Raw genomic sequence first — 21,167 nt, 5'->3', positions numbered from 1 at the left:
TCTGTCCTTCCCAAGTAAGGTGCACTCTATTGTCGTTATAGATTGCTATAAGGAACTGTACTAACTCGTCATCTAATCCCTGGAGTTTCAGCATTCTCTACAGCCGTTCTCTGTTTACGTTGTCATATGCCCCTTTAATGTCAAAGAACGTAATCCATAGTGGTCTATTCTGTGCTTTCGCATGTGCTTTCGCAATTTCAATGCATTGCGTTATCACGAACAGATTGCCATCCAGTCGCCTGTCTTGTCTAAATCCATTCTGCAGTTCCCCAAGTATTTCATTTTCTTCCATCCATGCTTGAATTTCTGATTTTATCGCCTGCATTACGAATCTATACACCACTGACGTTACTGTGAGTGGTCTGTATGAATCAATACTGGCTTTGTCTCCTCTGCCTTTATATATTAATTTCATCCTACTTTCTAACCAGTCCTCTGGTATTTGTTTGGTTTCTATCACCTTATCTATTGCCCTCATAAGCGATTCCTTACTTTTAGGTCCAAGTAGGTTTATGAGTTGCATTGGTATTCCGTCCGGGCCCACTGCTGTCTGGGGGGAAACCTTTTGCTCAGCTTTTCTCCAATCAAGGTTGCTCAAACTTATTTCCCTTTCCGCAGTCTTTTGTGGCGCTGATGTTACCGGTGCAGGTTTCTCTACCACTATTGTCCTAAACTTCTCACTAATCACTCGATGAATATGCGCCAACGCGTGCTCTCCTTCTAAATGTTCCCCCTCCCCATCAATCAGGAATTTTTGATGGTTATCGTTTTTTGAGCTTAGTGATTTTACATGGTTCCAAAACTTCTTCGATGCGCTTTTGTCCTTTTTCCGTATTTCTGCCATCCATTGTTCGCTTTTCTGCTTGATCTTTGCTTGCACCATTTTCTGCACTTCTAGTTTTTTCCCACGGTAGACATCCCACTTTTCCTTCACTACCTCCGGTTCCATACCAGTTCTTTTTGCTTCTCTATGTTCTCTCGGCGCCTTTCTTCGCTGGTCAATAGCCTCTTTTATTTCCTTATTCCACTAGCTTCTCGGCTTTCTCTTCCCTTTCCATCGGTTTCGTTCCTTTGCTTCATTCATCTTACCCTTTATGAACGCAATCATTTCGTCGTAATCCCAATTTTTGCCTGGGTATTTATTGATTTCATCTTCCAATCTATCAGCGATGATCTTTAACTGCTCATTATTCAAATTATTTCCTCCTATTGTACCTATTTCTGCATTTGTCCGGGTTGCGCCTCCAAAGTGCAAGCTAAACCGCTTGTGGTCGCTTCCTAAGCTGTCTGTTCCATTTTCATCTATCCTCATTTCCCGCAGCCTTCCGTATACCGTCTCGGATACTAAACTGTAGTCTATGCTGGACTGTCTGTTACCGCTTTCCCCCGTTATTTGTCCGTCACACTTGCTTTCCATGTTTAATATTACAAGCCGGTTTTCCTGGCATAGATCTATCACTATAGAGAACCGTTGTGGTCTGTGTATCCATCCAAACCTTCTATATGGGCATTCATATCTCCAACTATGATTATTTCGCCCGAATCTTTGAACTCGTTTATATCTCTTCTCAAACAGTTTACCATTTCCTCATTTTCCTCCCTAGCACTACTTCCGGTCCACAGATACACCACTCCTAACCATGTATTTTTCCCCTCTATGGTGCCTCTAACCCATAGATGCTCTTTACAACTTTCATGCACTCTCTGCCAGTCGGTCCCTTGTTTAATTAGCATGCCAACACCTCCCCCTTTCTTCATTCCTGTGGTCCTGTTGCAACCTTCCCAGACATAATTGTCTATGATAGGTGGGGCTTCTAGAAGTTGCCGCTGTGCCTTATCACCGTAGCTGGATGTTTCGCCGCGCGGCGCAAGTAGGGCGTTACTGGGAATATTTTGAACATGCGTGAGCCGTTCCCGTGATTTTTTGGACTTAATATGCTTATAAACGACTCCAGCAACGACAAACAAACTACGTGAGTGAAGGCAGACGATCATAGCAAACCCCTTTCAAAACGCGCGCGCACTGACGTCACGGATCCGGCGCTTTGGCGGAGTGATACAATACATGAGGTGGTGCCGTTCTTAAGTTGTAACCGAGTAGAGTTTCATAAAAGGAATGTGCAGTATGTTTAACGGGCATACAGTGAAACCCGTTTTTAGCGAACTGCAATATGCACCGCGATTAGTTCGATATATCCAATAGTTCGATATAGCCGAACCCGCCTATAACGAGCTTATTGTTACGAGTTCGCAATCCGCGGGAGCTCCCTCGCCCGTCCCCCCCCCCCTCACCAACTCCGCCATCCGCGTATGCACAAACAAACACAGTACAGTAGCCATTACCATATAAAATAATCAATTTATTGCAAGTAGAAAAGCTACTTTCAGCCTTAACTGCTCACGTTAAAAAAAAAGCGGTGATTTTTGTTTTCACTTTCCTTTTGGCGGCTTCAACTAGCATAGCATTCTCTACACGAAACATTGTTTGCACCAGTTCGAGTCTGCGTTCTCCGCGTATGCACAAACGAACACAGTACAGTAGCCATTACCATATAAAATAATCAATTTATTGCAAGTAGAAAAGCTACTTTCAGCCTTAACTGCTCACGTTAAAAAAAAAAGCGGTGATTTTTGTTTTCACTTTCCTTTTGGCGGCTTCAACTAGCATAGCATTCTCTACACGAAACATTGTTTGCACCAGTTCGAGTCTGCGTTCTCAAAAATCTAAGAAGCATTGGCGGAGCACATCGACTGCCGAAAGCGCTTCATTATAAGCGTCGGACGGATTTCACTCGCGGCATCATCGGCAACGCTGGCGAGCTCTTCCCACAGTTCACCGATGCTGCTGTCTTTCCGGACTCGCTGACAGGGCGGGTTCCGTCGCGAGTCTCGTGCGTCGGAAACAGTTACGGAAAGTATTGGGCGTCACGTCCCTCCGTGCGAGGCGCAATGTTTCAGTCGCGGCTCCTGCTTCGTGGTCGCGGCGAATCCACATCTCAATCGCCGCTCCGAGATCATGCATTTCGGCGGCCATTCTAGGCGCCCAGAGTTCGATATATCGGATGTGAACTTCGTTATAAGGAATATGTTTCCCATGTATTTCCGTAACTGAAATATTTTTGTTCGATATATAGCATAATTCGCTCTATCCGGGTTCGTTATAGCCGGGTTTGACATAGCTCACTATGCAAACGTAAGCCCTGCCTAACTTGCGTTTGCTTTTGCCGGCCTCCGCCAATCGCAGAACATTCTAATGTGAGATCATAGGTTCTGTTGCGGGAAATGAGCTGGTGGGTCGCATGGTCATTCCCTTTTAGATGCGACTGCATCTCATTCACTCGCCTTGTCCCTGTATCCGGCGTCGGCGTTGTTGTCGGCGTCCGCCCCTCCCCCATTCTCCTCGCCGTGTGAGCTGCGCTCTCCGCCGCTCACCCGCTCTCCTCTCCGATAGCGAACACTCTCTCGCGAGGGGCATTGGATTGGATTCGAATGGATTGGCTTGGCTTGGCTTGGATTGGATTTGGATTGGATTAAAGTGGATTGTGTTGGATTGTGTTGCGTCATAGCCGCGGCAGACGCACTGGCGCCGGCGCGTCCCTTCACCGTTATGCGCGCCATAAAACGCGGTGCCTGCGCCGCTCCGCTACATCGTTCCAGCGCCGTTCCTCCGCTGTCCAACGCTGCAACATGAACCCCCTATGCGTCGCATCTACACAGGGGTTCCCGCGAGGGGAGCTAGGAGATTTTTTTCCCTAATTATATAGCTTATTTGAGTGAAGTTTGCTTTAAAAGTGGTGTGAGTATGATTCTAACGAGGCAGTCTTTCGAATGAACCAAACTTGTGTTTTCTCTTCATGGCTCCTTTAAAAGAACAGCACTCGCGCTGTTGTAGGCAGGGGGCGTGCGAGCACTGCGAACGCGGGGAGTTTGAATTGCATTAGACAAACCTCCGTTCCATTCATCAACAGATGAGTGAGACAGGGCGGTGAAGAGCGTGATGTGTGGTAGCAGTGAGCGGATAACTGCGCCACGGCCCATCATGGCGAATTACTGCTCTGCACTTCCGACGGCTTTCAAGTTAAGTGGAATGGCTTTAATTTTTTTAGTTGGCCATTCCATTTCCAAACGAAGCAAAGACATCTTGGAACACCTCAGGCTTAGTAGAAGGAAATACCCACCTCCACATCCAAATCTTAAAATCGACACAACTACGAAGACTTCAGACAAACTCGTTCCCACATGCCACACAATTGCACATGATGTACCCCACATTATACAGCTTCGAATGCCAGTTCTGCAGCGGAACGCCCAACACCCTATACCACATGGTGTGGCAATTTAAGGGCGTCAAGGAACTACCGGGGGTCCTGGCGCCATCACCGGAGCAGTGGGAGGCCGCGCTGACCAGCGCGGTCCTGGAGAATCAGCGTGCTCTGGTGACCCGGGCTCTTCGTGCTGCGGCAGCCCATGGCATCCCGGCCGAGGGACGCCAACCAAAGGGGACGATCACCTCAAGACCAACGCAGGAGATCATCCTCCGCTCCGTTACCAATTGTGGCAAATGAACGTTTATACTTCTGCTACTGGTATATCAAAACCATCGGATGTGGAACTTGTTATGAGGGGGAAATTTTTTCACGTTAAATAATTTCTAGCTATATTGAATACAGTACTACAATGAATGTTCTTATGCTTCGCTTATGCCGTCGTTTCGCCGAAACGCATTGCTGGAAATCCAACTTACGGGCACATCAGGCGCCTCAAGAAAAAAAAAAAAAAACGCTTCCCGTGGTCGGTATCGAACCTGGGTCCCTCGCGTTCTGAAGCCGACGTATTCATTCCGGCACTTTTTCTTTTTTGGGTAACGGTAGCTTTACTTACACAAATAGAGGCAGAGCCGTATCGATTGATTGCAATGGTACGGCGGAAACAGCTTGGATTTTGGACCCTTACTCAGGTTGCATGGGACACGCTTCGCGTTTGAACCATCTCACCTGATCCCATTCCTACGGGACTGACCGCTTGATGACCCACGGGTTTAAAAAGAATCGTGTACCGTAAGAAAAAGTTTACCAATAACTAAACATTTCATTAATGGCTTAGTTTGGTTCTTTCAGAAATATATCACGTCGTTGTTGGAATAAAAAAAATCAACAAGAAACACATTTTGGTTTATCTAGTTTTCACTAGATGGCGCAGGCTGTCTAGCAAGTGGGAGTTTTTTTGTATTTATTTCTGTACAGTAGTGACATTTTTAAATGAAATAAGCAAACTAGGCCGTTGGGCATTTGTAAAATTCGTATTCGTGCAAGATTGGTTTTAAGCCCCCGGATCATGAAGTGGTATGTCCCATGGAAACGTTGACAATTAAGTCTCCCTTAAGAATTGAGCTTTTACTTATTGCCACACGTAGCGACTTGCAAGTTGTGACATGCTGATGTGTAAAATGTTTCTTTCAGATGCGAACGGGATCGAAGGGCATGACCAGTGCGCCTTGTTCCACTCAAACAGGTAGTGTGAAAATTCTCTCTCGCGCGCTGTGCCTGGTCCGCTCCGACACGCGTGCATCGCGGTGGGTGCAATGCGGCTCGCACCGAGGATGGGCCATGCCTGCCGCCGCCGCGATCAGTGGCCCATCCGAGGTGCTCGCCACAGTGCGCCCGCATTTAACAAGAGGCTCGCTATGTCCCGAAGCCTTGGCAGAAGTGCTCGAAATTGTACTTGAGACTAGACACATATGCCTCAAGAGAGGGTTCCGCCCGTAGGGAGGAAGCCTCGGAAAAGAGGGGGTTCATACGTACGCAGTGTTGGCGGGGTTTGGCCGGAAACATGAGCCCTTCCTGTCCGCTCTGTGGCCTCTACCTCACAATATGCGTAACGCTCGCATTGCAAAGCATAGCAGGCACCCACACTGCGAGGAACCGCCGTGGGTTGGAGCAGTGGAGCACGCTCACGAGGCTCGCTCGAGCATGCTCACGGTGGAGCAGGGGGCGACAAAGGAGTACGCCTGCAGGATGCGGAGGGAAGACGTTTATTTTACGCCAACCTCCCAGTTACATTGGCACTGGTGCCATGTATGTACTTCCTTTTAGGTGAAAGGGGCGACAAGGCGCCAAGCGCAAGGGTGAGCATCGTCGCCGCGCAGAACCGGTGGGCTCTTTGGTCCGGAGCGCGGCGCACCGTTGTGAGCGCGCATCGCCGTGCTGGGCAGATTGTCTCGCCGCTCATGTAGCACATGGCGTCGTCGAGTGCTAAGTACGACCTTTATGAGCGTAGGGACAAAAGAGCAACCTAAGGCACGGGCCGTCAGCCGGAAGGGCTTGCGTGCTTATCTGGCGCAGCAGACAGCGACCGGGAAGGAAAGAAACCGTGGCGTACTTTCGGCGTCCTGAAAAGCTTCTCTCTCCCCGAGCCCCCTCCCCGTAGGGCGCGCGTACCGGCGAAAGGGGGCTCGGGTTGTGTCCCGAGCGCCGTCTTGTTCCCCTCTTCCTCGTCGTCGTGTTGTCAAGCGCTGTTTAGGATGCACGGATACCAACTAGCCCAGCTGTCGATTTTGGTGGGCTCGGGTTCCGTTCAGAAGGGCCGATGGGCAGCTGGCGTCCCTCAGCACAGATTCTTTAAGGCGGTCGGGGCCCTTAGGCAGAAGCTCCTGGCTCCTACTCGGAACTGCTTCTTTTCTTGCGGTGCCCAATCAGCAAGGCCAGCTTCGGTATCTGCGCCGATTTTACGTGCTCCTTCCAGTTGGATGGTAGACTAATTTCAAGAAGTTCTCCGGAATTTCCTGGTAGACTTCTCAGCGCAAAGAACGTAGAAGGACCTTCTTGATCAAAACTTAACCACTTCAGAAAAAGAGGATGTGTAGCAGTGGCTCTGTTTTTTGGAACAGCATCAAAAACCCGACGAACAAATCAGTACAGTTGCGCAAGAAAAGTGCCTTGGACAAAAAGGCTTTATCTGTGAGAGATATATTCAGGCGGTTATAAAGCACACCACCACGAGCATTTCGACCGGACAGCACCGCTTCTTTTACTGCTGGCAGCTGCTGAATGAGCCGGTCAAGAGCCGGACCAAGTGTCAGCCAACGCGAGCTCACGTGTCGAAGAGAAACGTTCTCAGGTTGGTTGAGGGCATCCTGGATAGCTTTCGGACGCTCACTTGGTGATGCACAGTTTCTGAAGAAGCAATAAGTATTCACAAGTGCCGCTTCTGCATCACTGCCCAATGTTGCTAGTGCAAGTCCACAGGAATTGTGCACTTTGTGCAACGAACACTCCCAAATACGGAGAACAGCAGAGTACACTGCTTATAACGAATGCATGTATAATAATCTCAGGCTCATTGTAAGACACGATAAAATGTGGCTGTCATATTATGGGCATGGGGAGGTCATTGAATGCAACTTTGTTTTGATGTGATAAAAAAGTCTTAGTGTCAAGTTTGTCGAAAGTGCCTCACGTATATAAATATGCTCCTGAAGAGTAGTGCAAGCAGCTGTTTCAACATATCTGGGCTGTAAAGCATACTTCATAGAGAGATGTGACATATCGAGGAATGCCGAGGAAACATTGAACAAAAGTGCGTACGGGCACTGTGAATGTCTTCATACACATGCGGTAGTGCCCTTGTGGTAAATCCAAATGGAAGGCCTGCAGGGAATCACCTGTCGCACTCTGCATTCTGGTGTTCGGTAAAGCTCCATGTCAAAACCACACAACGCGTTTTAGCCCAATTTATTTTGGTTGGGGTGGGGGAGGCGCCTGCTAATGTTTCTGGGTTCTGATAACATTTTCATATTTGTAAATTGGTACCTCAAGCTCGTATCTATGAGTATGTCTGCCAGTGAGACTGTCTGCATCATGCCCTTGTTTTGGCCCTTGAGTTTGCATAGAAGACACTACAACTTTCCATTCATAAACATTTCACCGCAAAAGGGAATAAAGGCAAATGCTGTTTATAAGTGGCGGTTCTCTAGCCAAATTATAAGTGTGAATAGTTCACTCCCACGTATAATTAAGACAAAAGCAAACGTTTTTGCTGTTTGGACTGCGATTTCTTAGAGCTTGCCCCAGCAGATGTAAATTCAAGCAATGGGGCATAAAAAGGCGAGCTGTAAATATAAGACGCCAAAAAATTTTCCCTGTACCGGCATTTTCCCCAGTATCGTAAAATGACACTCCAACATGCCGTGTGTTGCGGCGTATAACAATCTGAAAGAAGTGAAATAACCTATATTGGTGTTCTCTTAAAAATCGCAATTGCCATGGCAGCTGCGAAAGAGCATTTTTCAGGAATGGAGAATTTACCATCCATTTGGAAACGCCCGCGTAGACTCGATCATAATTGCATTGTGTTGAGACTTGAGCAGAACTAAGCTTAAAAGCGCTCCCAAAAATGTGCAGCGCCGTGAAGCACGATTTTACCCGCAGACACTTCCTGTAAACTGCAGGCTTTCTTGCCAAGACTGCGTAAAAAAAAAAAAAAAACGCGTAACAGCGCGATATTAAGGACAGTCGTAGAAATGACGGCAGTGCTTAGGCAACGCGCATGTAAAGAGCAATAACCAGGAATAGAAAGTAATAAACTCACGCGTAATAACGAAGCAGAAGCGAAGTTATTTTTCACGCGTGATCTGAAAGGAGCAATTCTGTTATTGTTTTTCTTTTTACACACAGCGCGCTACCTATGTGCACCTCCGATTGGCGTTGCTTTCGTGCACACATTACTAAACACAGGTGTGTTTGATGCCATTGTTATTACCCATCAGCATAATCAAAAAATCTAAAATTGTTCTCCGCGTCGCCGTCGAACGCGCATAATGTTGCGTTCCTCGCGAAATTAATGCTTCAGCACATCGAGTGCTTCACGTACGTATAACTGCATCGATCTTTGTAACAAGGTGAATCTTATACAAATTAATCACGCACTCGCTGTTTTACGCACTATATTAAAACTTGTTTGTTCACTCGTATGTCATAATTACGAAATCTCGCGCCGTCCACGAACTGGTGGGGTGAGGTGTGGACAATCGATCAGTTCTAAAATGATAAACGCAAGATAAACAACCGATAGCAATCACTGCCAGCGCACGCACACAATAACCGCACCGGACACGAGTCGTTTCCATGACTTTTCGGACTTAATCTCCCTATAAATTACCGTAGTGACGACAAACAAACTCGGTGAGAAAAGCAGATGTCACGCATTTACCGCGATCCTCTCTCAAAACGCGCGCGCACTGACGTCACTGGTCCGGCGCTTCGGCGGAGTGATACACTACATGAGGTGGTGCCGTTCTTAAGTTGTAACCGAGTGTAAGCAAACGTCGCGGTTAGCGGTAGCATGTACTGCGAGCATACTTTCTAATGTTTGCATCCGCCAGCGCAGCGTGCATGCTTTGGACGACTTGAGACGCATAGAACGCAACACGCTTTTTCCACGTTCTACAAACAGTAATACATCGTTAACTAGAAGTAGCAAAAACCGGGAAATATCTCGAGATGAGCAGATTTTTGGAGATAAGCGAAGTTGTGCGAATTGCCATGAAATACCGCGTTATTTGCAAAAAAAAAAAAAAACGCGCTGCTGGTTACCAGCTATTCAACAGCCATTCAACCATTATGGCATAATGGTTTACAAAACCCTTCAATTAACTCTTGAGTTTGGTTTAAAAGCTTATAGGTGCCGCTGGCTGCAGCAGGAGTTCTCCGGAAACGCATGCGCTCCATACAATTTCTTTCATCGCAGAAGGGACCCCCGCACGACACACCTCTATCGTCTCTGGGCATGTCTATACCGTCACATGACGTGCCATGTGGTTGCTTGACGAGGTTGATATGCCTCTAGGCTCAGACTTCATGTTCGGGGAAAAAACATTGGCTTTGTGGTAGGTGCGGCTAAACGAAAAAAAACGAGGGACTTGGGCGCGGCAGCATGGCGCGAATTTTGTGAAACGGTCCGCGGCGGCGAAATTTTCGAGATATCCGTAGTTTGGCCCAAAAAATACTTCGAAATAAAGGGCAACAAATACATGGGACGTATAGGAAATGGTTCGGTGTCGCGGAAAATTCCACTTAGCCGATTTTTCGAGATATGCGAGTTCGAGTTCACGAGGTATTACTGTATATACTAAAAGCAGCAGAAGCCGACAGATGCGGTGTACAGCGCGAAAGAAACGGCACGCATGGCATGCAAGCACGACGACATGGCGGCAGCGGTTCAACCATCTTGATAACAGAAACGCGTTGTGTGATCACTTTGTGGTGTTAAATATTAGATTTATAGTTTCTCATTTTTGACCCATCGAGAAAAGTGCCTAAAAGGGGCCTTTTCCCGCTGTGCCATCCATCCCTTATCGCGGGTGTTCAGACTGCCCGGATAGTTACGATTAAACGTTTGATGTCCTGCTTTATGTCTGGTAATAATTATCTCCCGAACAAGGAATTGAGCGAACCTTCAAATTGTACGTACTGAGAGCACGGAACGAACGTCACTGAAATGCGACGTCATCGGAGTGTGCTGCTTAGGGTACTTTTGCAGCAAGCGTGGGGCTTTCCTGAAATGAAACATCGGACGGGCTCGGTCACCCGGAGCGGCTGTAAATCACAGTTAAAGGGCTGCTCAGGTGCTTTTAAAGGGAATCTGCAACACTTGCAGTGAACGCTTTCGCTCGTCCCTTCGCGTCTGGAAGTAGTTATCGCCCAGCACGGAGTGGCACTGCGTGATTTGCTCATGGCAGCTGATACACCTTGCGTTTTTCATTGCTTTCGTGGCTTTTCTTTAGGGCCCAGCCCTTTGTCGCCCGTTCGTGGGCTGAGGGGCGTCGCCGTCGGTGTCATCCAGTGAACGATGGCAAGTGGGAACAGTGAAAGAAAGCAGAGGAGGAGACTGTCGAAAAATTGGGAAAGGAGGGCAGTTCGCCGTGGCGGTGCGAGACGCTTCTCTGAAAGTGTGCGGGGGAAGAGGGGGCAGTATGCTGTGCTCGCAAGAGACGCTCGACTGCGCGACGCTTGGCGAAAAACCCGAGGGGGGCGTGCTCAGCGTAGCTGTCGTCGAGAGAACCCACGAGTGAGTGCTGCCTCAGCGCACTGCCGTCATCAGGAGGGAGTGCTGAACTGCGAGTGATGCAACCGGGCGTGCGCATACTGCGGCGGCTGTTGTGGAACGCGCACGTGCGCTCTCAGCCAGTTCTTGCTGAGCAATAACTGACGTAACTGGTGGAACTGCGTCTTCTGCCGCTGCTGCTAAACGAGCTTCCAGAGCGGAGGCTCCGCACCGCTGACGCCAGAACCCCGAGTGAGGTGTGAACAATGAGCGAGGCAATCGGTGCATGTGCTTCGTCGGCCACTGCAAATACATGTTTTAAAGCAAAGCTTTATCCAGCGGCTTCGCGGAGGATGCGCAAGTTCACCCCTTGACCGTAGACGCACCCCCTGGGACGCACACCCTGAAGCGCGTCGCGCGATTCGCCGGACCCGCTTTTGGCTATCGGCGGTGGCCGCGGCGGATGCGGCCACCGCCGCAAAGTTGATAGCCAGCCGACCAGCCCCGCAGCCTCCTACGCGCATGCGCCGCTGGGTCGTCTCGGGCTACGCGGCTCGCCTCGCGCCCGGCGAATGGGAACCCCGCGTTGGGCGCTGCATGGGACCGAACGGCTTTGAGCCGTGGTCGGCAAAACTGCTGCATCAAAGGTTAACAAAGCGAAACCGGAACTCAACCAGACTAAGCCAAGTTTTTGCTTTGCATATCCAAGGTCAGCGGAGGTAAGCCGCATTTTGTAACTATACAAATATTTCCGTGTGAAATTCTTTGCCTCAACATACTTTGCACAATCAAAACAGCTAAACAGATGCTCTCAAATATCGAGTTGGGAGTATCGTAATCGCCAGCCAATTTTTAAAGTGGCTACCGAATGCGCTTATTGTGTATTTGAAAGAAAGCCGGCCAATAGCCGCTACACCGCTGCATAGACGTATTTAGAGCGCTCGATAGACCGGGAAAGAGAAAAATCTTTTGAGCAAGTCTCTAAGTTATCTGATGGGCATAGAACTAGTTTTTGTCTGAGGTACTTTGCGGCCCCCTAATCTTAGCAATGGATGCGTTGGTTGACTACGTCGTGCCAGTATTTAATATTTCGAAAATAGTTGAAAATAGTGTTGCAGTGTCCGTTTAAGATGGGATGATAATCTGCTCCGTGCATTAATACGTTGGCTAGTTTGTGCCGGTAAATATTTTTATTTATTTTTTGTGGTGGACCGCGGTATTCGTCTCCCGTACCGCCGGGACAGCGAAGACCCGAGGCAGCGACCGGAATTAACGTCTTATTCAGAATACGGCCCGCCATGTGCGCTGCCCCGTCGCTATTTTCTCGTCTTTCTGGGTGAGGTTCCGAATTGAGAAGGGGTGTAATTTACTCTTCATCCATCTTCATTGTCCCGTGCTGCCTCCACGTGGATTTCTTTCGCCGTAGTATTACTGTGCTTTCGAATAATGCCTTAAAACGACTTCGATATTGCATTGATACCAGAACAGATTTATTACCCGAGCGCTCGTTTACATCAACTGCATCGCTTTGATTGCCTGTACTTTCCGGGCCGGACGCGTGTCATCAGGGGGTCTGTGGCCTACGCGAAGTTCGATGTTTTTGGGTTTGCATTGAGCGCGAATGCTATTTTGCGGAAATAGCAGGTGCCCCAGAACTGGCCCCAAGAGGACCTTGCATTTCTTTCGCCTTTCTCGTCACCGAAACTCCGCGCGACCACAGCTGGAGCAAAGGCCGAGGCTTGTTTTACCCGGTGTTTGTAGATTTTTGTAGTGAGGTTCCTAGAATGAATTTTTGCTGAGACAGAGCGCGTTCGCGGAAGCGGTGGGGAAGAAAGGGGAGCAGGTTGGCTCATCGCAGCGTTCATTGCCTTTAAGCAGGAAGAGAGAGAGAGAGAACGAACTTTATTGAGAGCCTGCAAGCGGTAGGGCTACCCTAACATGGGTGCCGAGTTACCGCGACGTGGCCTGGACGTCGTCACGTCAGCGCCTTTAAGACTGCATCCGGGTACTATCCGCGGGTTGCGGAAGGTTTGCACCCTCCCCCGCTGAGTTCCCCAGTCGCTGTCTAGCGAGGGCCGCCGCGACCTGCTGGACGGCCTGAAGTTGGGTGTCGTAGTCTCCACTCCGCGCTGCAGCTTCAAACTGCGGCGGGATCGTTGTCATCGCTCTGGCCTCACACGGATTAAGTTCGCAGTTCCACAGGATGTGGACCGCAGTGGCCCGCTCCTTCGCGCATAATCTGCACACGTCACTCTCATACACTTCTGGGCATATATGTTTCGCAAGCACTGGAGTAAGTAATGAATCGGTCTGTAATTGTCTGTAGAGCACTGCCTCCGACCGGGTGAGACCCGGAGGTGGGGGCGGCATAGTTCTCCTGCGTAAACGATACCATTTCACAACGTAGTTGTAGGTCGTCATGGGATCCTTGCTAATATCGAAGGGCTGCCACTCCGAGGGTCCGGCACTCATAGCCGCCGCGCGGTTGGCCAGTCCTCGCGCAACAGCGTTGGCCGTCTCGTTGTGGTTTGCATTCCCTTTACACGAAACACTGGGACCCATATGGGCCGGGAACCACTTGATATACACTGCACCATCACGCACACACGCCCCGCGAAGGACACGCGCCGCAACGCTGCACACATTGTTCCGAGCATAGTTCATCACTGCTGTCCGAGAGTCACTTAACACCGTAGTGCACCTGGGTTCCGCGATGACCAGGGCGATGGCCACCTGCCTGATGTGTGGTAGCAGACGGAAAACTTTACAAATGGATATCAATGTTCAGAACGGCCTAGTTTGACCATCTGCCTGATGTGCTCTGCTTGCCCGGAAGCTCGCAGCAGACTCGGTATTGCCTGTCACCGCCGCAACTACTGCAGCCACGAAGGTACCGGGTTCGTTCTGATGTTCCGCCGCGTCTACGTACACGGCACCGGTGTCGTTGGCATGAAGATCGACCAGAGCTTTCGCTCTAGCCAACCTCCGCTCGTGGTTGTTCTCGGGGTTCATATTCCGGGGGAGGGGACAGACAACCAGACGGTTGCGAATACCATCCGGTATCTGATCCTTGGGCTCCCGCTTGTCTTCTGTGGATAGTAGACCCAGGTGTTGGAGAATATGACGACCCGTCCGTGTACCGGATAGGCGTTCTATCTGGGCGATTCGTTGGGCTTCAGCTATATCGTCCAAGGTGTTGTGGACACCCAAGGCCAGGAGTTTTTCAGTACTTGTGCTCTGGAGAAGTCCCAATGCCGTCTTGTAGGTCTTGCGGATGATGGCGTCCACCTTCATCCGCTCGCACTGCCTCCAGTTATGGAAGGCAGCTGCGTATGCGATATGGCTGATGGCAAATGACTGTACGAGGCGGGTGAGGCTTCCCTCTTTCATTCCTGCTTGACGTGTGGAGATACGACGGATAAGATGCACCGCCGCAGCAGCCTTCGTCGCTAACTTGTTGACCGTTGCCCCGTTGACGCGGTTGCGCTCCAACAGAAGACCCAAGACACGTATCTTGTCGACCTCGGGAATCACTTGGCCGCCCGCCGTGCACACTGTGATGGTAGTTGTGGACTGTGTTTTCCGCCGACCCTTAGGTGGAATGATGAGAAGTTCTGATTTATAAGGGGAACAGATAAGGCCCGTCCCGTTGAGTTGGTCTTCGATAACATTCACTGCTTCCTGGAGTGTATCTTCGATGTGGCCGTCGCTGCCACCCGCAACCCACAGGGTAGCGTCGTTGGCGTAGATGGTATGCTGGACGCCCTCCACGTGTTCGAGGAGGTTGGCGACTCCAATCATGATCAAATTGAAAAGCAATGGGGATATCATGGACCCTTGTGGAGTGCCTACACTGCCGAGCTGCTTCACTGGTAGTTGTAGATTGCCGGCGCATATCTGCGTGTAGCGACCCGTGAGAAAGTCACGGATGTAGTCGTATGTTCGTTTCCCCATGTTCAACTTGGACACTTGTGCCAGAATCGCAGAATGTCGCACTTTGTCAAAGGCGCTCTGGAGATCGAGGCCCAGTACCGCCTTGTTGTCTCGGGTGTTCGTGACGTCGTCGATGATTTCGTGTTTGAGAAGGAGCATTGCATCTTGTGTACTCAACTTCTCCCGGAACCCGATAATAGAGTTGGGGTAGAGTTCGGCGTCTTCTAGATAACGTTGCCAGCGATTCATTAGAACATGCTCCAGGACTTTTCCCACACACGAAGTGAGCGAGATCGGTCGGAGGTGCTCTATGCTGGGTGGCTTGCCTGGCTTTGGAATTAAGATAGTCTTAGCCGTCTTCCATTGTCTTGGGAGTCGACCCTCTTGCCAGCACTTGTTGTAGTAACGCGTGAGGGCTTCGATGGCGTGATCGTTAAGATTCTTAAGGGCCTTGTTCGTTACGCGGTCGGGGCCCGCCGCCGACTTGCAGTTGAGGGCTTTCAGGGCTACTCGTACTTCCCAAACTTCAACGTTACGGTCTAGCACATCGTTGTCCGTTCCAGTGTATTCCGGGTGACGGTCTGTGGGGGACACTGGTAGATACTTGGCGTCCAAGCGCTTGCCAACTTCCCGTTCTCCCAGTTCCGTGATGGCTCTGTGTAGAGTCCGGGCAAGGGTGTTGTGGTGATAGCTCTTCGTCTTAGTCTCGTCGAGTAAGTGGCTGAGCATACCCCACGTTCTGCCCTTGTGGAGTTGCCCATCGGCCTCGCTACACACTTCGTGCCATTGCTGGGTACATAACACCTTGCAGTGTGCCTCGATCTGCCGGTTGAGAATCGCAATCTTCTTGCGGAGACGTCTGTTTGTGCGCTGTGTTTTCCAGCGCGCTTTAATGGACCGCTTGGCCTCAAGTAGGTGAGAAAGTCGACTATCCATCTGATCGATACTGCCGTCCGTCTCGATCTCCTGAGTTACAGCTGAAGTAGTCTGTACGACGGCCTCTGCCCACTTCTCGATGTCGTCTATATCCATGCGTTCCTCCGGGAGACACCGGCGAAACTCATTCCAGTATGTAATACGATGTTTTCGGGTAGTGGGGATACTCTTGGGATCGATGAGTGGGACGACAACTTCGAGGACGCAATGGTCGCTACCGAAATCGTCGCCCTTGTTCCGCCACCGAGCCCCTCGCGAGGTTCCCTCAATCTTGATGAAGGTGAGGTCTGTAGTAGTGTCGCGTGTAATCGACGTGCCAATGCGTGTAGGGTATGCTGGATCCGTGAGCAAGTGCAACCCGGCATCCGTTGCGTCGTCTAGCAGACCCTTGACGGTCGTTTTCGGATATCCCCAGTCTTGGTGCGGTGCATTAAAGTCCCCGCCAATCAGTAGTGTGTTTCCTGCAGCTAGTCGGCTTGCCTTGTGTATAAGTGCGCGAAATCGTTGCTTTCGATGTGCCGGATTGCTGTATACCGTGACTAGAAAGGTACTCTCCTTGTGCTTCTTGCCCGTAATGATTTCCAATGAACAGTGCTCAATCGTGCTGTTGCCAATGAGGTCGTGTTCCACAAATGTAATTCCTTTGCGTACGAAGATGCAGACTCCTCGCCCAGCTCCCGTGGCCGCGGCGCGCGCGCTCGGTGGACTTGCGTGCGTGCGGTAGCCAGAAAGCTTCGGCGTGACTTCGCTTTGCGTTTCCTGTACCATAATGACATCAGGCTTGCGGGTGAGGTGCTTGAGGTGCTGTTGTAGTAGTGCTTTCTTCCCTGCGTAACCATTGCAATTCCAATGCCGTACCAGTAGATCTTTTACTGGGGAAGTCATTGTGGAAATTGTCCGGGCATGGGTTGCTGGATGACGGGCTGCATTTGCTGGGGATCTCCACTTAGTCCCAGGTGCGTCATAAGCATTTGCAGTTGTGTTTGCATCTGCATCATCATAGTTTGCATGTTCTGGCACGTCTGTTCGAGTTTCGTAACGCGTTCGTTTGTCACCTTGACGAAGGTTTCAAAGCGGTCTTCCAAGTTCTCAAGTCGCGCTAAGATCTTTCGGTCCTTGGCAGCCTCGAGTGCTTGTCGTTTGGGCGTCGGTTCTATCTCTCGTTGGTGAGCCCTGGGATCTTGTTCGGGCACCGATCCCTCGGTAACGGGTTCCGCCGGCCGCTGGCCTTGGAGTTGCGGTTGTGGCGGCGCTGGTTGCGGTTGTTGCTGGAGTGCGAGGGGTTGGTCCAGCTTCGCATTGATGCTCTTGTTTGTATGTTCGAGATCAGCGATCTTCTGCTTGAGTTGTTCATTCTCCGCACGAAGGGCCTTGACGGCAGCGTTCTCTGCGGAGGGTTGACGCTCTGGCATCTTGGGTTCCTTGAGAGTATTTGCCCAGGCAATACGTTCTCTAGTTTGTGACGGTTGGCGGTTATGACTAACACTTCCCTTACTATTAGATCGTTGCCTGCTACTACCACGTGTTTGCGACCGTCCTCTTTTGCGCTCGACCGAGGTTTGCTGCAGTGGCGGGAAGTCGGCTTCTCGTTCTGGGAAACGGTGCAGCTGCCGGCTGCGAAGTCCTCCATCTTACGATTCCATTGTCTGCGCTTGACAACATAGGGCACCTTGAACTTGTTTGTGCATTCCCGGGCACCGGTCACGTGTTGGCCACCGCACAGCTTGCATTTAGGTCTACAATGACGTTCGTGATCCGCGTTAGGGTTGGCTTCACCGCATGCAAGGCAAACTCTAGTATCCGGAAATGGGCACACATCGCTTCTGTGTCCAACTTTTCCACACTGTCTACAAACGTCGAAATGCTTTCGATACAGTCCACACCGCAAGAGGATGGGGCCATATTTCACATAATTAGGGACCTTGGGGGGCCCTTCAAACAGAACAATTACTGTTGTCGTATTTCCAATTCTGTGCGCCTGAATTGCCAGCGGGTTGGCCGGGTTTACAATATTAGCATTAATTTCGGATGGGGAGTCTTCAATCGCTACTCCTCTTATCACTCCTTTCACTGTATCCTCTTGTGCCGCCTGATAAGTACTGACTTCATGAGTCTTTCCTCCTATAAAGAGGCCTCGCATCCTGAGATACAACCCTGCGCGACGTTGGTCTGGGGTACTCACAACAATGATATTTTGCGCTACATTGGTGCAAATCGTGTCTTCACCTGCTTCCAGTTTCGGTACACCTGCCGCCGCAATAATAGCCGACATGATGATCGATGCTTCAGTTCTCGCTATATTGAGTCCGCCACGTGACCTCACAATAATCTTGACGTCGTCTTTCGGCATTAGCGATGGCATACGTGCTGCCTTCGTGACTGCTGCCGCAACTCTTCTGGCATAATTAACACGATCTCGCGATCTAGACTGATGGTCAATCGAAGAGGACTCACCAACTTTCGAAGCGACGTCTACTTGCTTGGCTCGCTTGCCTGAGGTCGTCCACCCCGCCGTATCACTGGGAATAAGATCTTCGCCTTGGACTTCAACACTCGTTCTTCCTTCATGGCTGCCAAGTTGCAACTCCGGAATCTTGTTTTCCTTCATTGGTATACTAATCTCCATCGCTGTGTCCATCTGGGTCATGATTCTTGTTGACTAGGCCTAACGGCTAGGCCTGGCTACCGGGGCCGAACCGCCCGGAGCCGTATACGTGCTAAGCCTACTGTTAGGCTTAGCGAAAGCCACACGTGAGTCGAGAGGAAATCGTCCGCAAAGTAAGAAAATTACATACCACTCGGGCAAATTTGATCTCAGTCGGTGCCGGATACGGTTCCGCACGCACTGGTAACAACGAAAACGTGTTACCTAATAGTTAGCACTGCGAAAATTATCATAATAGTAGGAGCCGATGAGAGACACGTCCGCTCCCTTCGGCGACCGCAGCGCCACCTTTAAGCAGGAAATCATGAAGCGTTTTCTGCACGCCGAAACGCTCAGCGCACCCGCACGGCCCACGAAGCAGCTCGAACCAGCGCAGGCCGTGGCAGCTGGCGTTTGTCGCCGCTTGCCATGGCAAGCATCTAACTCGAGAAAAAAAAGTTACACATGCAAGAAAATGGATGACAGTGTGGTGAAAAGCCGTACTAGTGATTATTATCCGCAATGGTAGTGAAAGCGGCGATCTTCAATGTCTTCCGCAGTGCTGAACCCGAAGTTCCCTGCATCCGTTCGAACAACCCAAGCCGGCTGCGAGATGTTGAAGGAGATCCTTTCGAAAACTCGTTGCGTGCGAGCGTGTTGGGCTTGGGTTCCCATAACTTCTTGGGGCTTCCAACGCTGGGTTTTCCTTTTCTAAAACTGCCCATGAGAGTATTTTAGAATAGAGGACCCCAAGCGCTTGCTCGCTTTCCCCATCAACCTTGTTGGCTACGACAACACCTTAGCTAAAATTGTAGGCTTCACGCTTCGTTTGCAAGAAAGGGATAAAGCTGGAAAAAATGAAGCGGTTCTGCACGCGGAATCGCACTGGACGCAAGCCAGCCGTGCGTCCCGCACTAAGCATTAAGTAGCACGAATCGACGGAGGCTGTAGAAGCTACAACTTGTCGCCGCCCGCAAGAATGAAACTTAGGGCGAAAAAGTTACAGATGTGTGAAAGCGGATGATAGTTTGGTGAAAAATTGCGCCAGCGACCGTCATATGCGCTGCTATTGAAACGGGTGATGAAGTATCTGCCGCGGCGGTATGCATAAATCCGTGAAACCCAAGCTGGCCTCCACACGTTGGGGAATAGTTTCCTTAAACCAGTCGCGGGTGACTGCGTTGCGTTTGGGTACCCCTACCTTATTAAACGGCAGGCCCCCCTATTCTAACGGAAGTGTTGTATGCGTCTTCCAACCTACAGAAATTTTGCCGGCCCGTATCTGAACGTGAACGTAAGGAGGTTTTCAGGCCAAGCAGTTCGTGCAGCTCAGGCCTTCCCGATCTCAACAGGCAGACAGGGCTCGTGCCCTCAAGCAGAGGTCGTTTGTTTTGGGGGAGTGGTTTGCGTCAATTTACGCACTAAGTAAACATGTTTTTCTCACTCAGCGTGGAGGAAGCCGTAATGGCCCATTTCAGCAGCCCTCGATCAATGCTGAAGCATAGTGTGCCCCTGCACGAAGCCTTGATGGCCCCAAAAACCCACGCGCCTCAAACTAAATAAGAAATAAACCGCGTGAGAATCTAGTAAGGAACTGTGTCAGTCAAGGGATTCAACCACTACGCCACACGTAACATGGCCTTCGATGTAGAGTGGTTACGAACATTGAAGGGGAAAGCAGTATGGCTTGCTTCACGCATGTGTAATGCCAAATACATGAAGCTACCGTAATACATATTCGTCGCTTCACAGTGCGGAGCCCCGAATGGTTATCAGGCTGGTCACATATCTACTCAAGGGGATGTCGATGACAGCTGCCGTCAGAGGCTCGCGGGCGATTCTCTAATTCCCGTTGCTGTTATTGTTTCGCATTCATAGCACGTAATAATGCCTGCAAACATACGTTAAACCGGTTATCCTGATATCTGGGTTCTAAACGGTTTCAATATAGCCGGTTCGAATATTCGATATTACAATATTCCAACGCAATAATCGGGGCTGCTATTCCATTGTTCGGTTTGATTATGTGTATGATGATATTTTATTTGTTTTTATATATTTCAACATACTGCACCCTCTCTTGGGGCTATACTAGGAGTGGGATACATGACACAAAGAGCACGATATACATTGAAAATGCAAGTAGAAGACAGTTGACAAAAAAAAAAATACGAGGAACGCAATAATGCGCACTTCTAAAATATGCTTAACGTACAGTCCGAAAACTTTTGGCAACTTCTTAATGTTAAAACAGTTTCATCGTTATGCACTCCTTGAAATCCTTGTAGTATAGAACAAATATATCCGGATACAAAACCGGTTAACACGGTACGCTAACCGTTCACTCCGCTCATCCGGTATTCAAATTCGAATAATCGGTAAGCGTGGAACCCATTTTGCCGAAAAATTAGCTTGGCATTGTCCCATTAAGGGGGACTCACCTGTCAACATTCCTACTGGACTTGCTGCTTCGTGACGGGCGGACTTAAAAACCGTCGTGCACCAAGACGGAAAACTTTACAAATGGATATCAATGTTCAGAACGGCCTAGTTTGCTCATTTTAAAGATATGTCACCTCTGTACTAAAATTGTTGTTGTTGTCGTTGTAGTCCT

At 49.8% G+C, this 21,167-nt stretch overlaps 1 protein-coding gene across 2 annotated transcripts in view; it reads left to right on the top strand.

The window, feature by feature from the left end:
• The window catches only part of LOC144170822 (protein Abitram), a 52,066-nt gene that overhangs the window by 18,306 nt on the left and 12,593 nt on the right, over window positions 1-21,167 (top strand). Inside the window, exons 2-3 of one of the 2 annotated variants that reach the window (XM_077700839.1) lie at window positions 4,344-4,586; window positions 5,460-5,511. In XM_077700839.1, the coding sequence (XP_077556965.1) occupies window positions 4,344-4,586; window positions 5,460-5,511 (295 nt within the window). The remainder of the gene's footprint in view (window positions 1-4,343; window positions 4,587-5,459; window positions 5,512-21,167) is intronic. The other variant, XM_077700840.1, reaches the window with a different exon arrangement.

Source organism: Haemaphysalis longicornis, unplaced genomic scaffold (assembly GCF_048455015.1).
Source record: "Haemaphysalis longicornis isolate Haplotype H1 unplaced genomic scaffold, Haemaphysalis longicornis Haplotype H1 scaffold_2, whole genome shotgun sequence".
Lineage (NCBI taxonomy): Eukaryota > Metazoa > Arthropoda > Arachnida > Ixodida > Ixodidae > Haemaphysalis > Haemaphysalis longicornis.
This window is presented reverse-complemented; position numbering and strand designations above follow the sequence as displayed.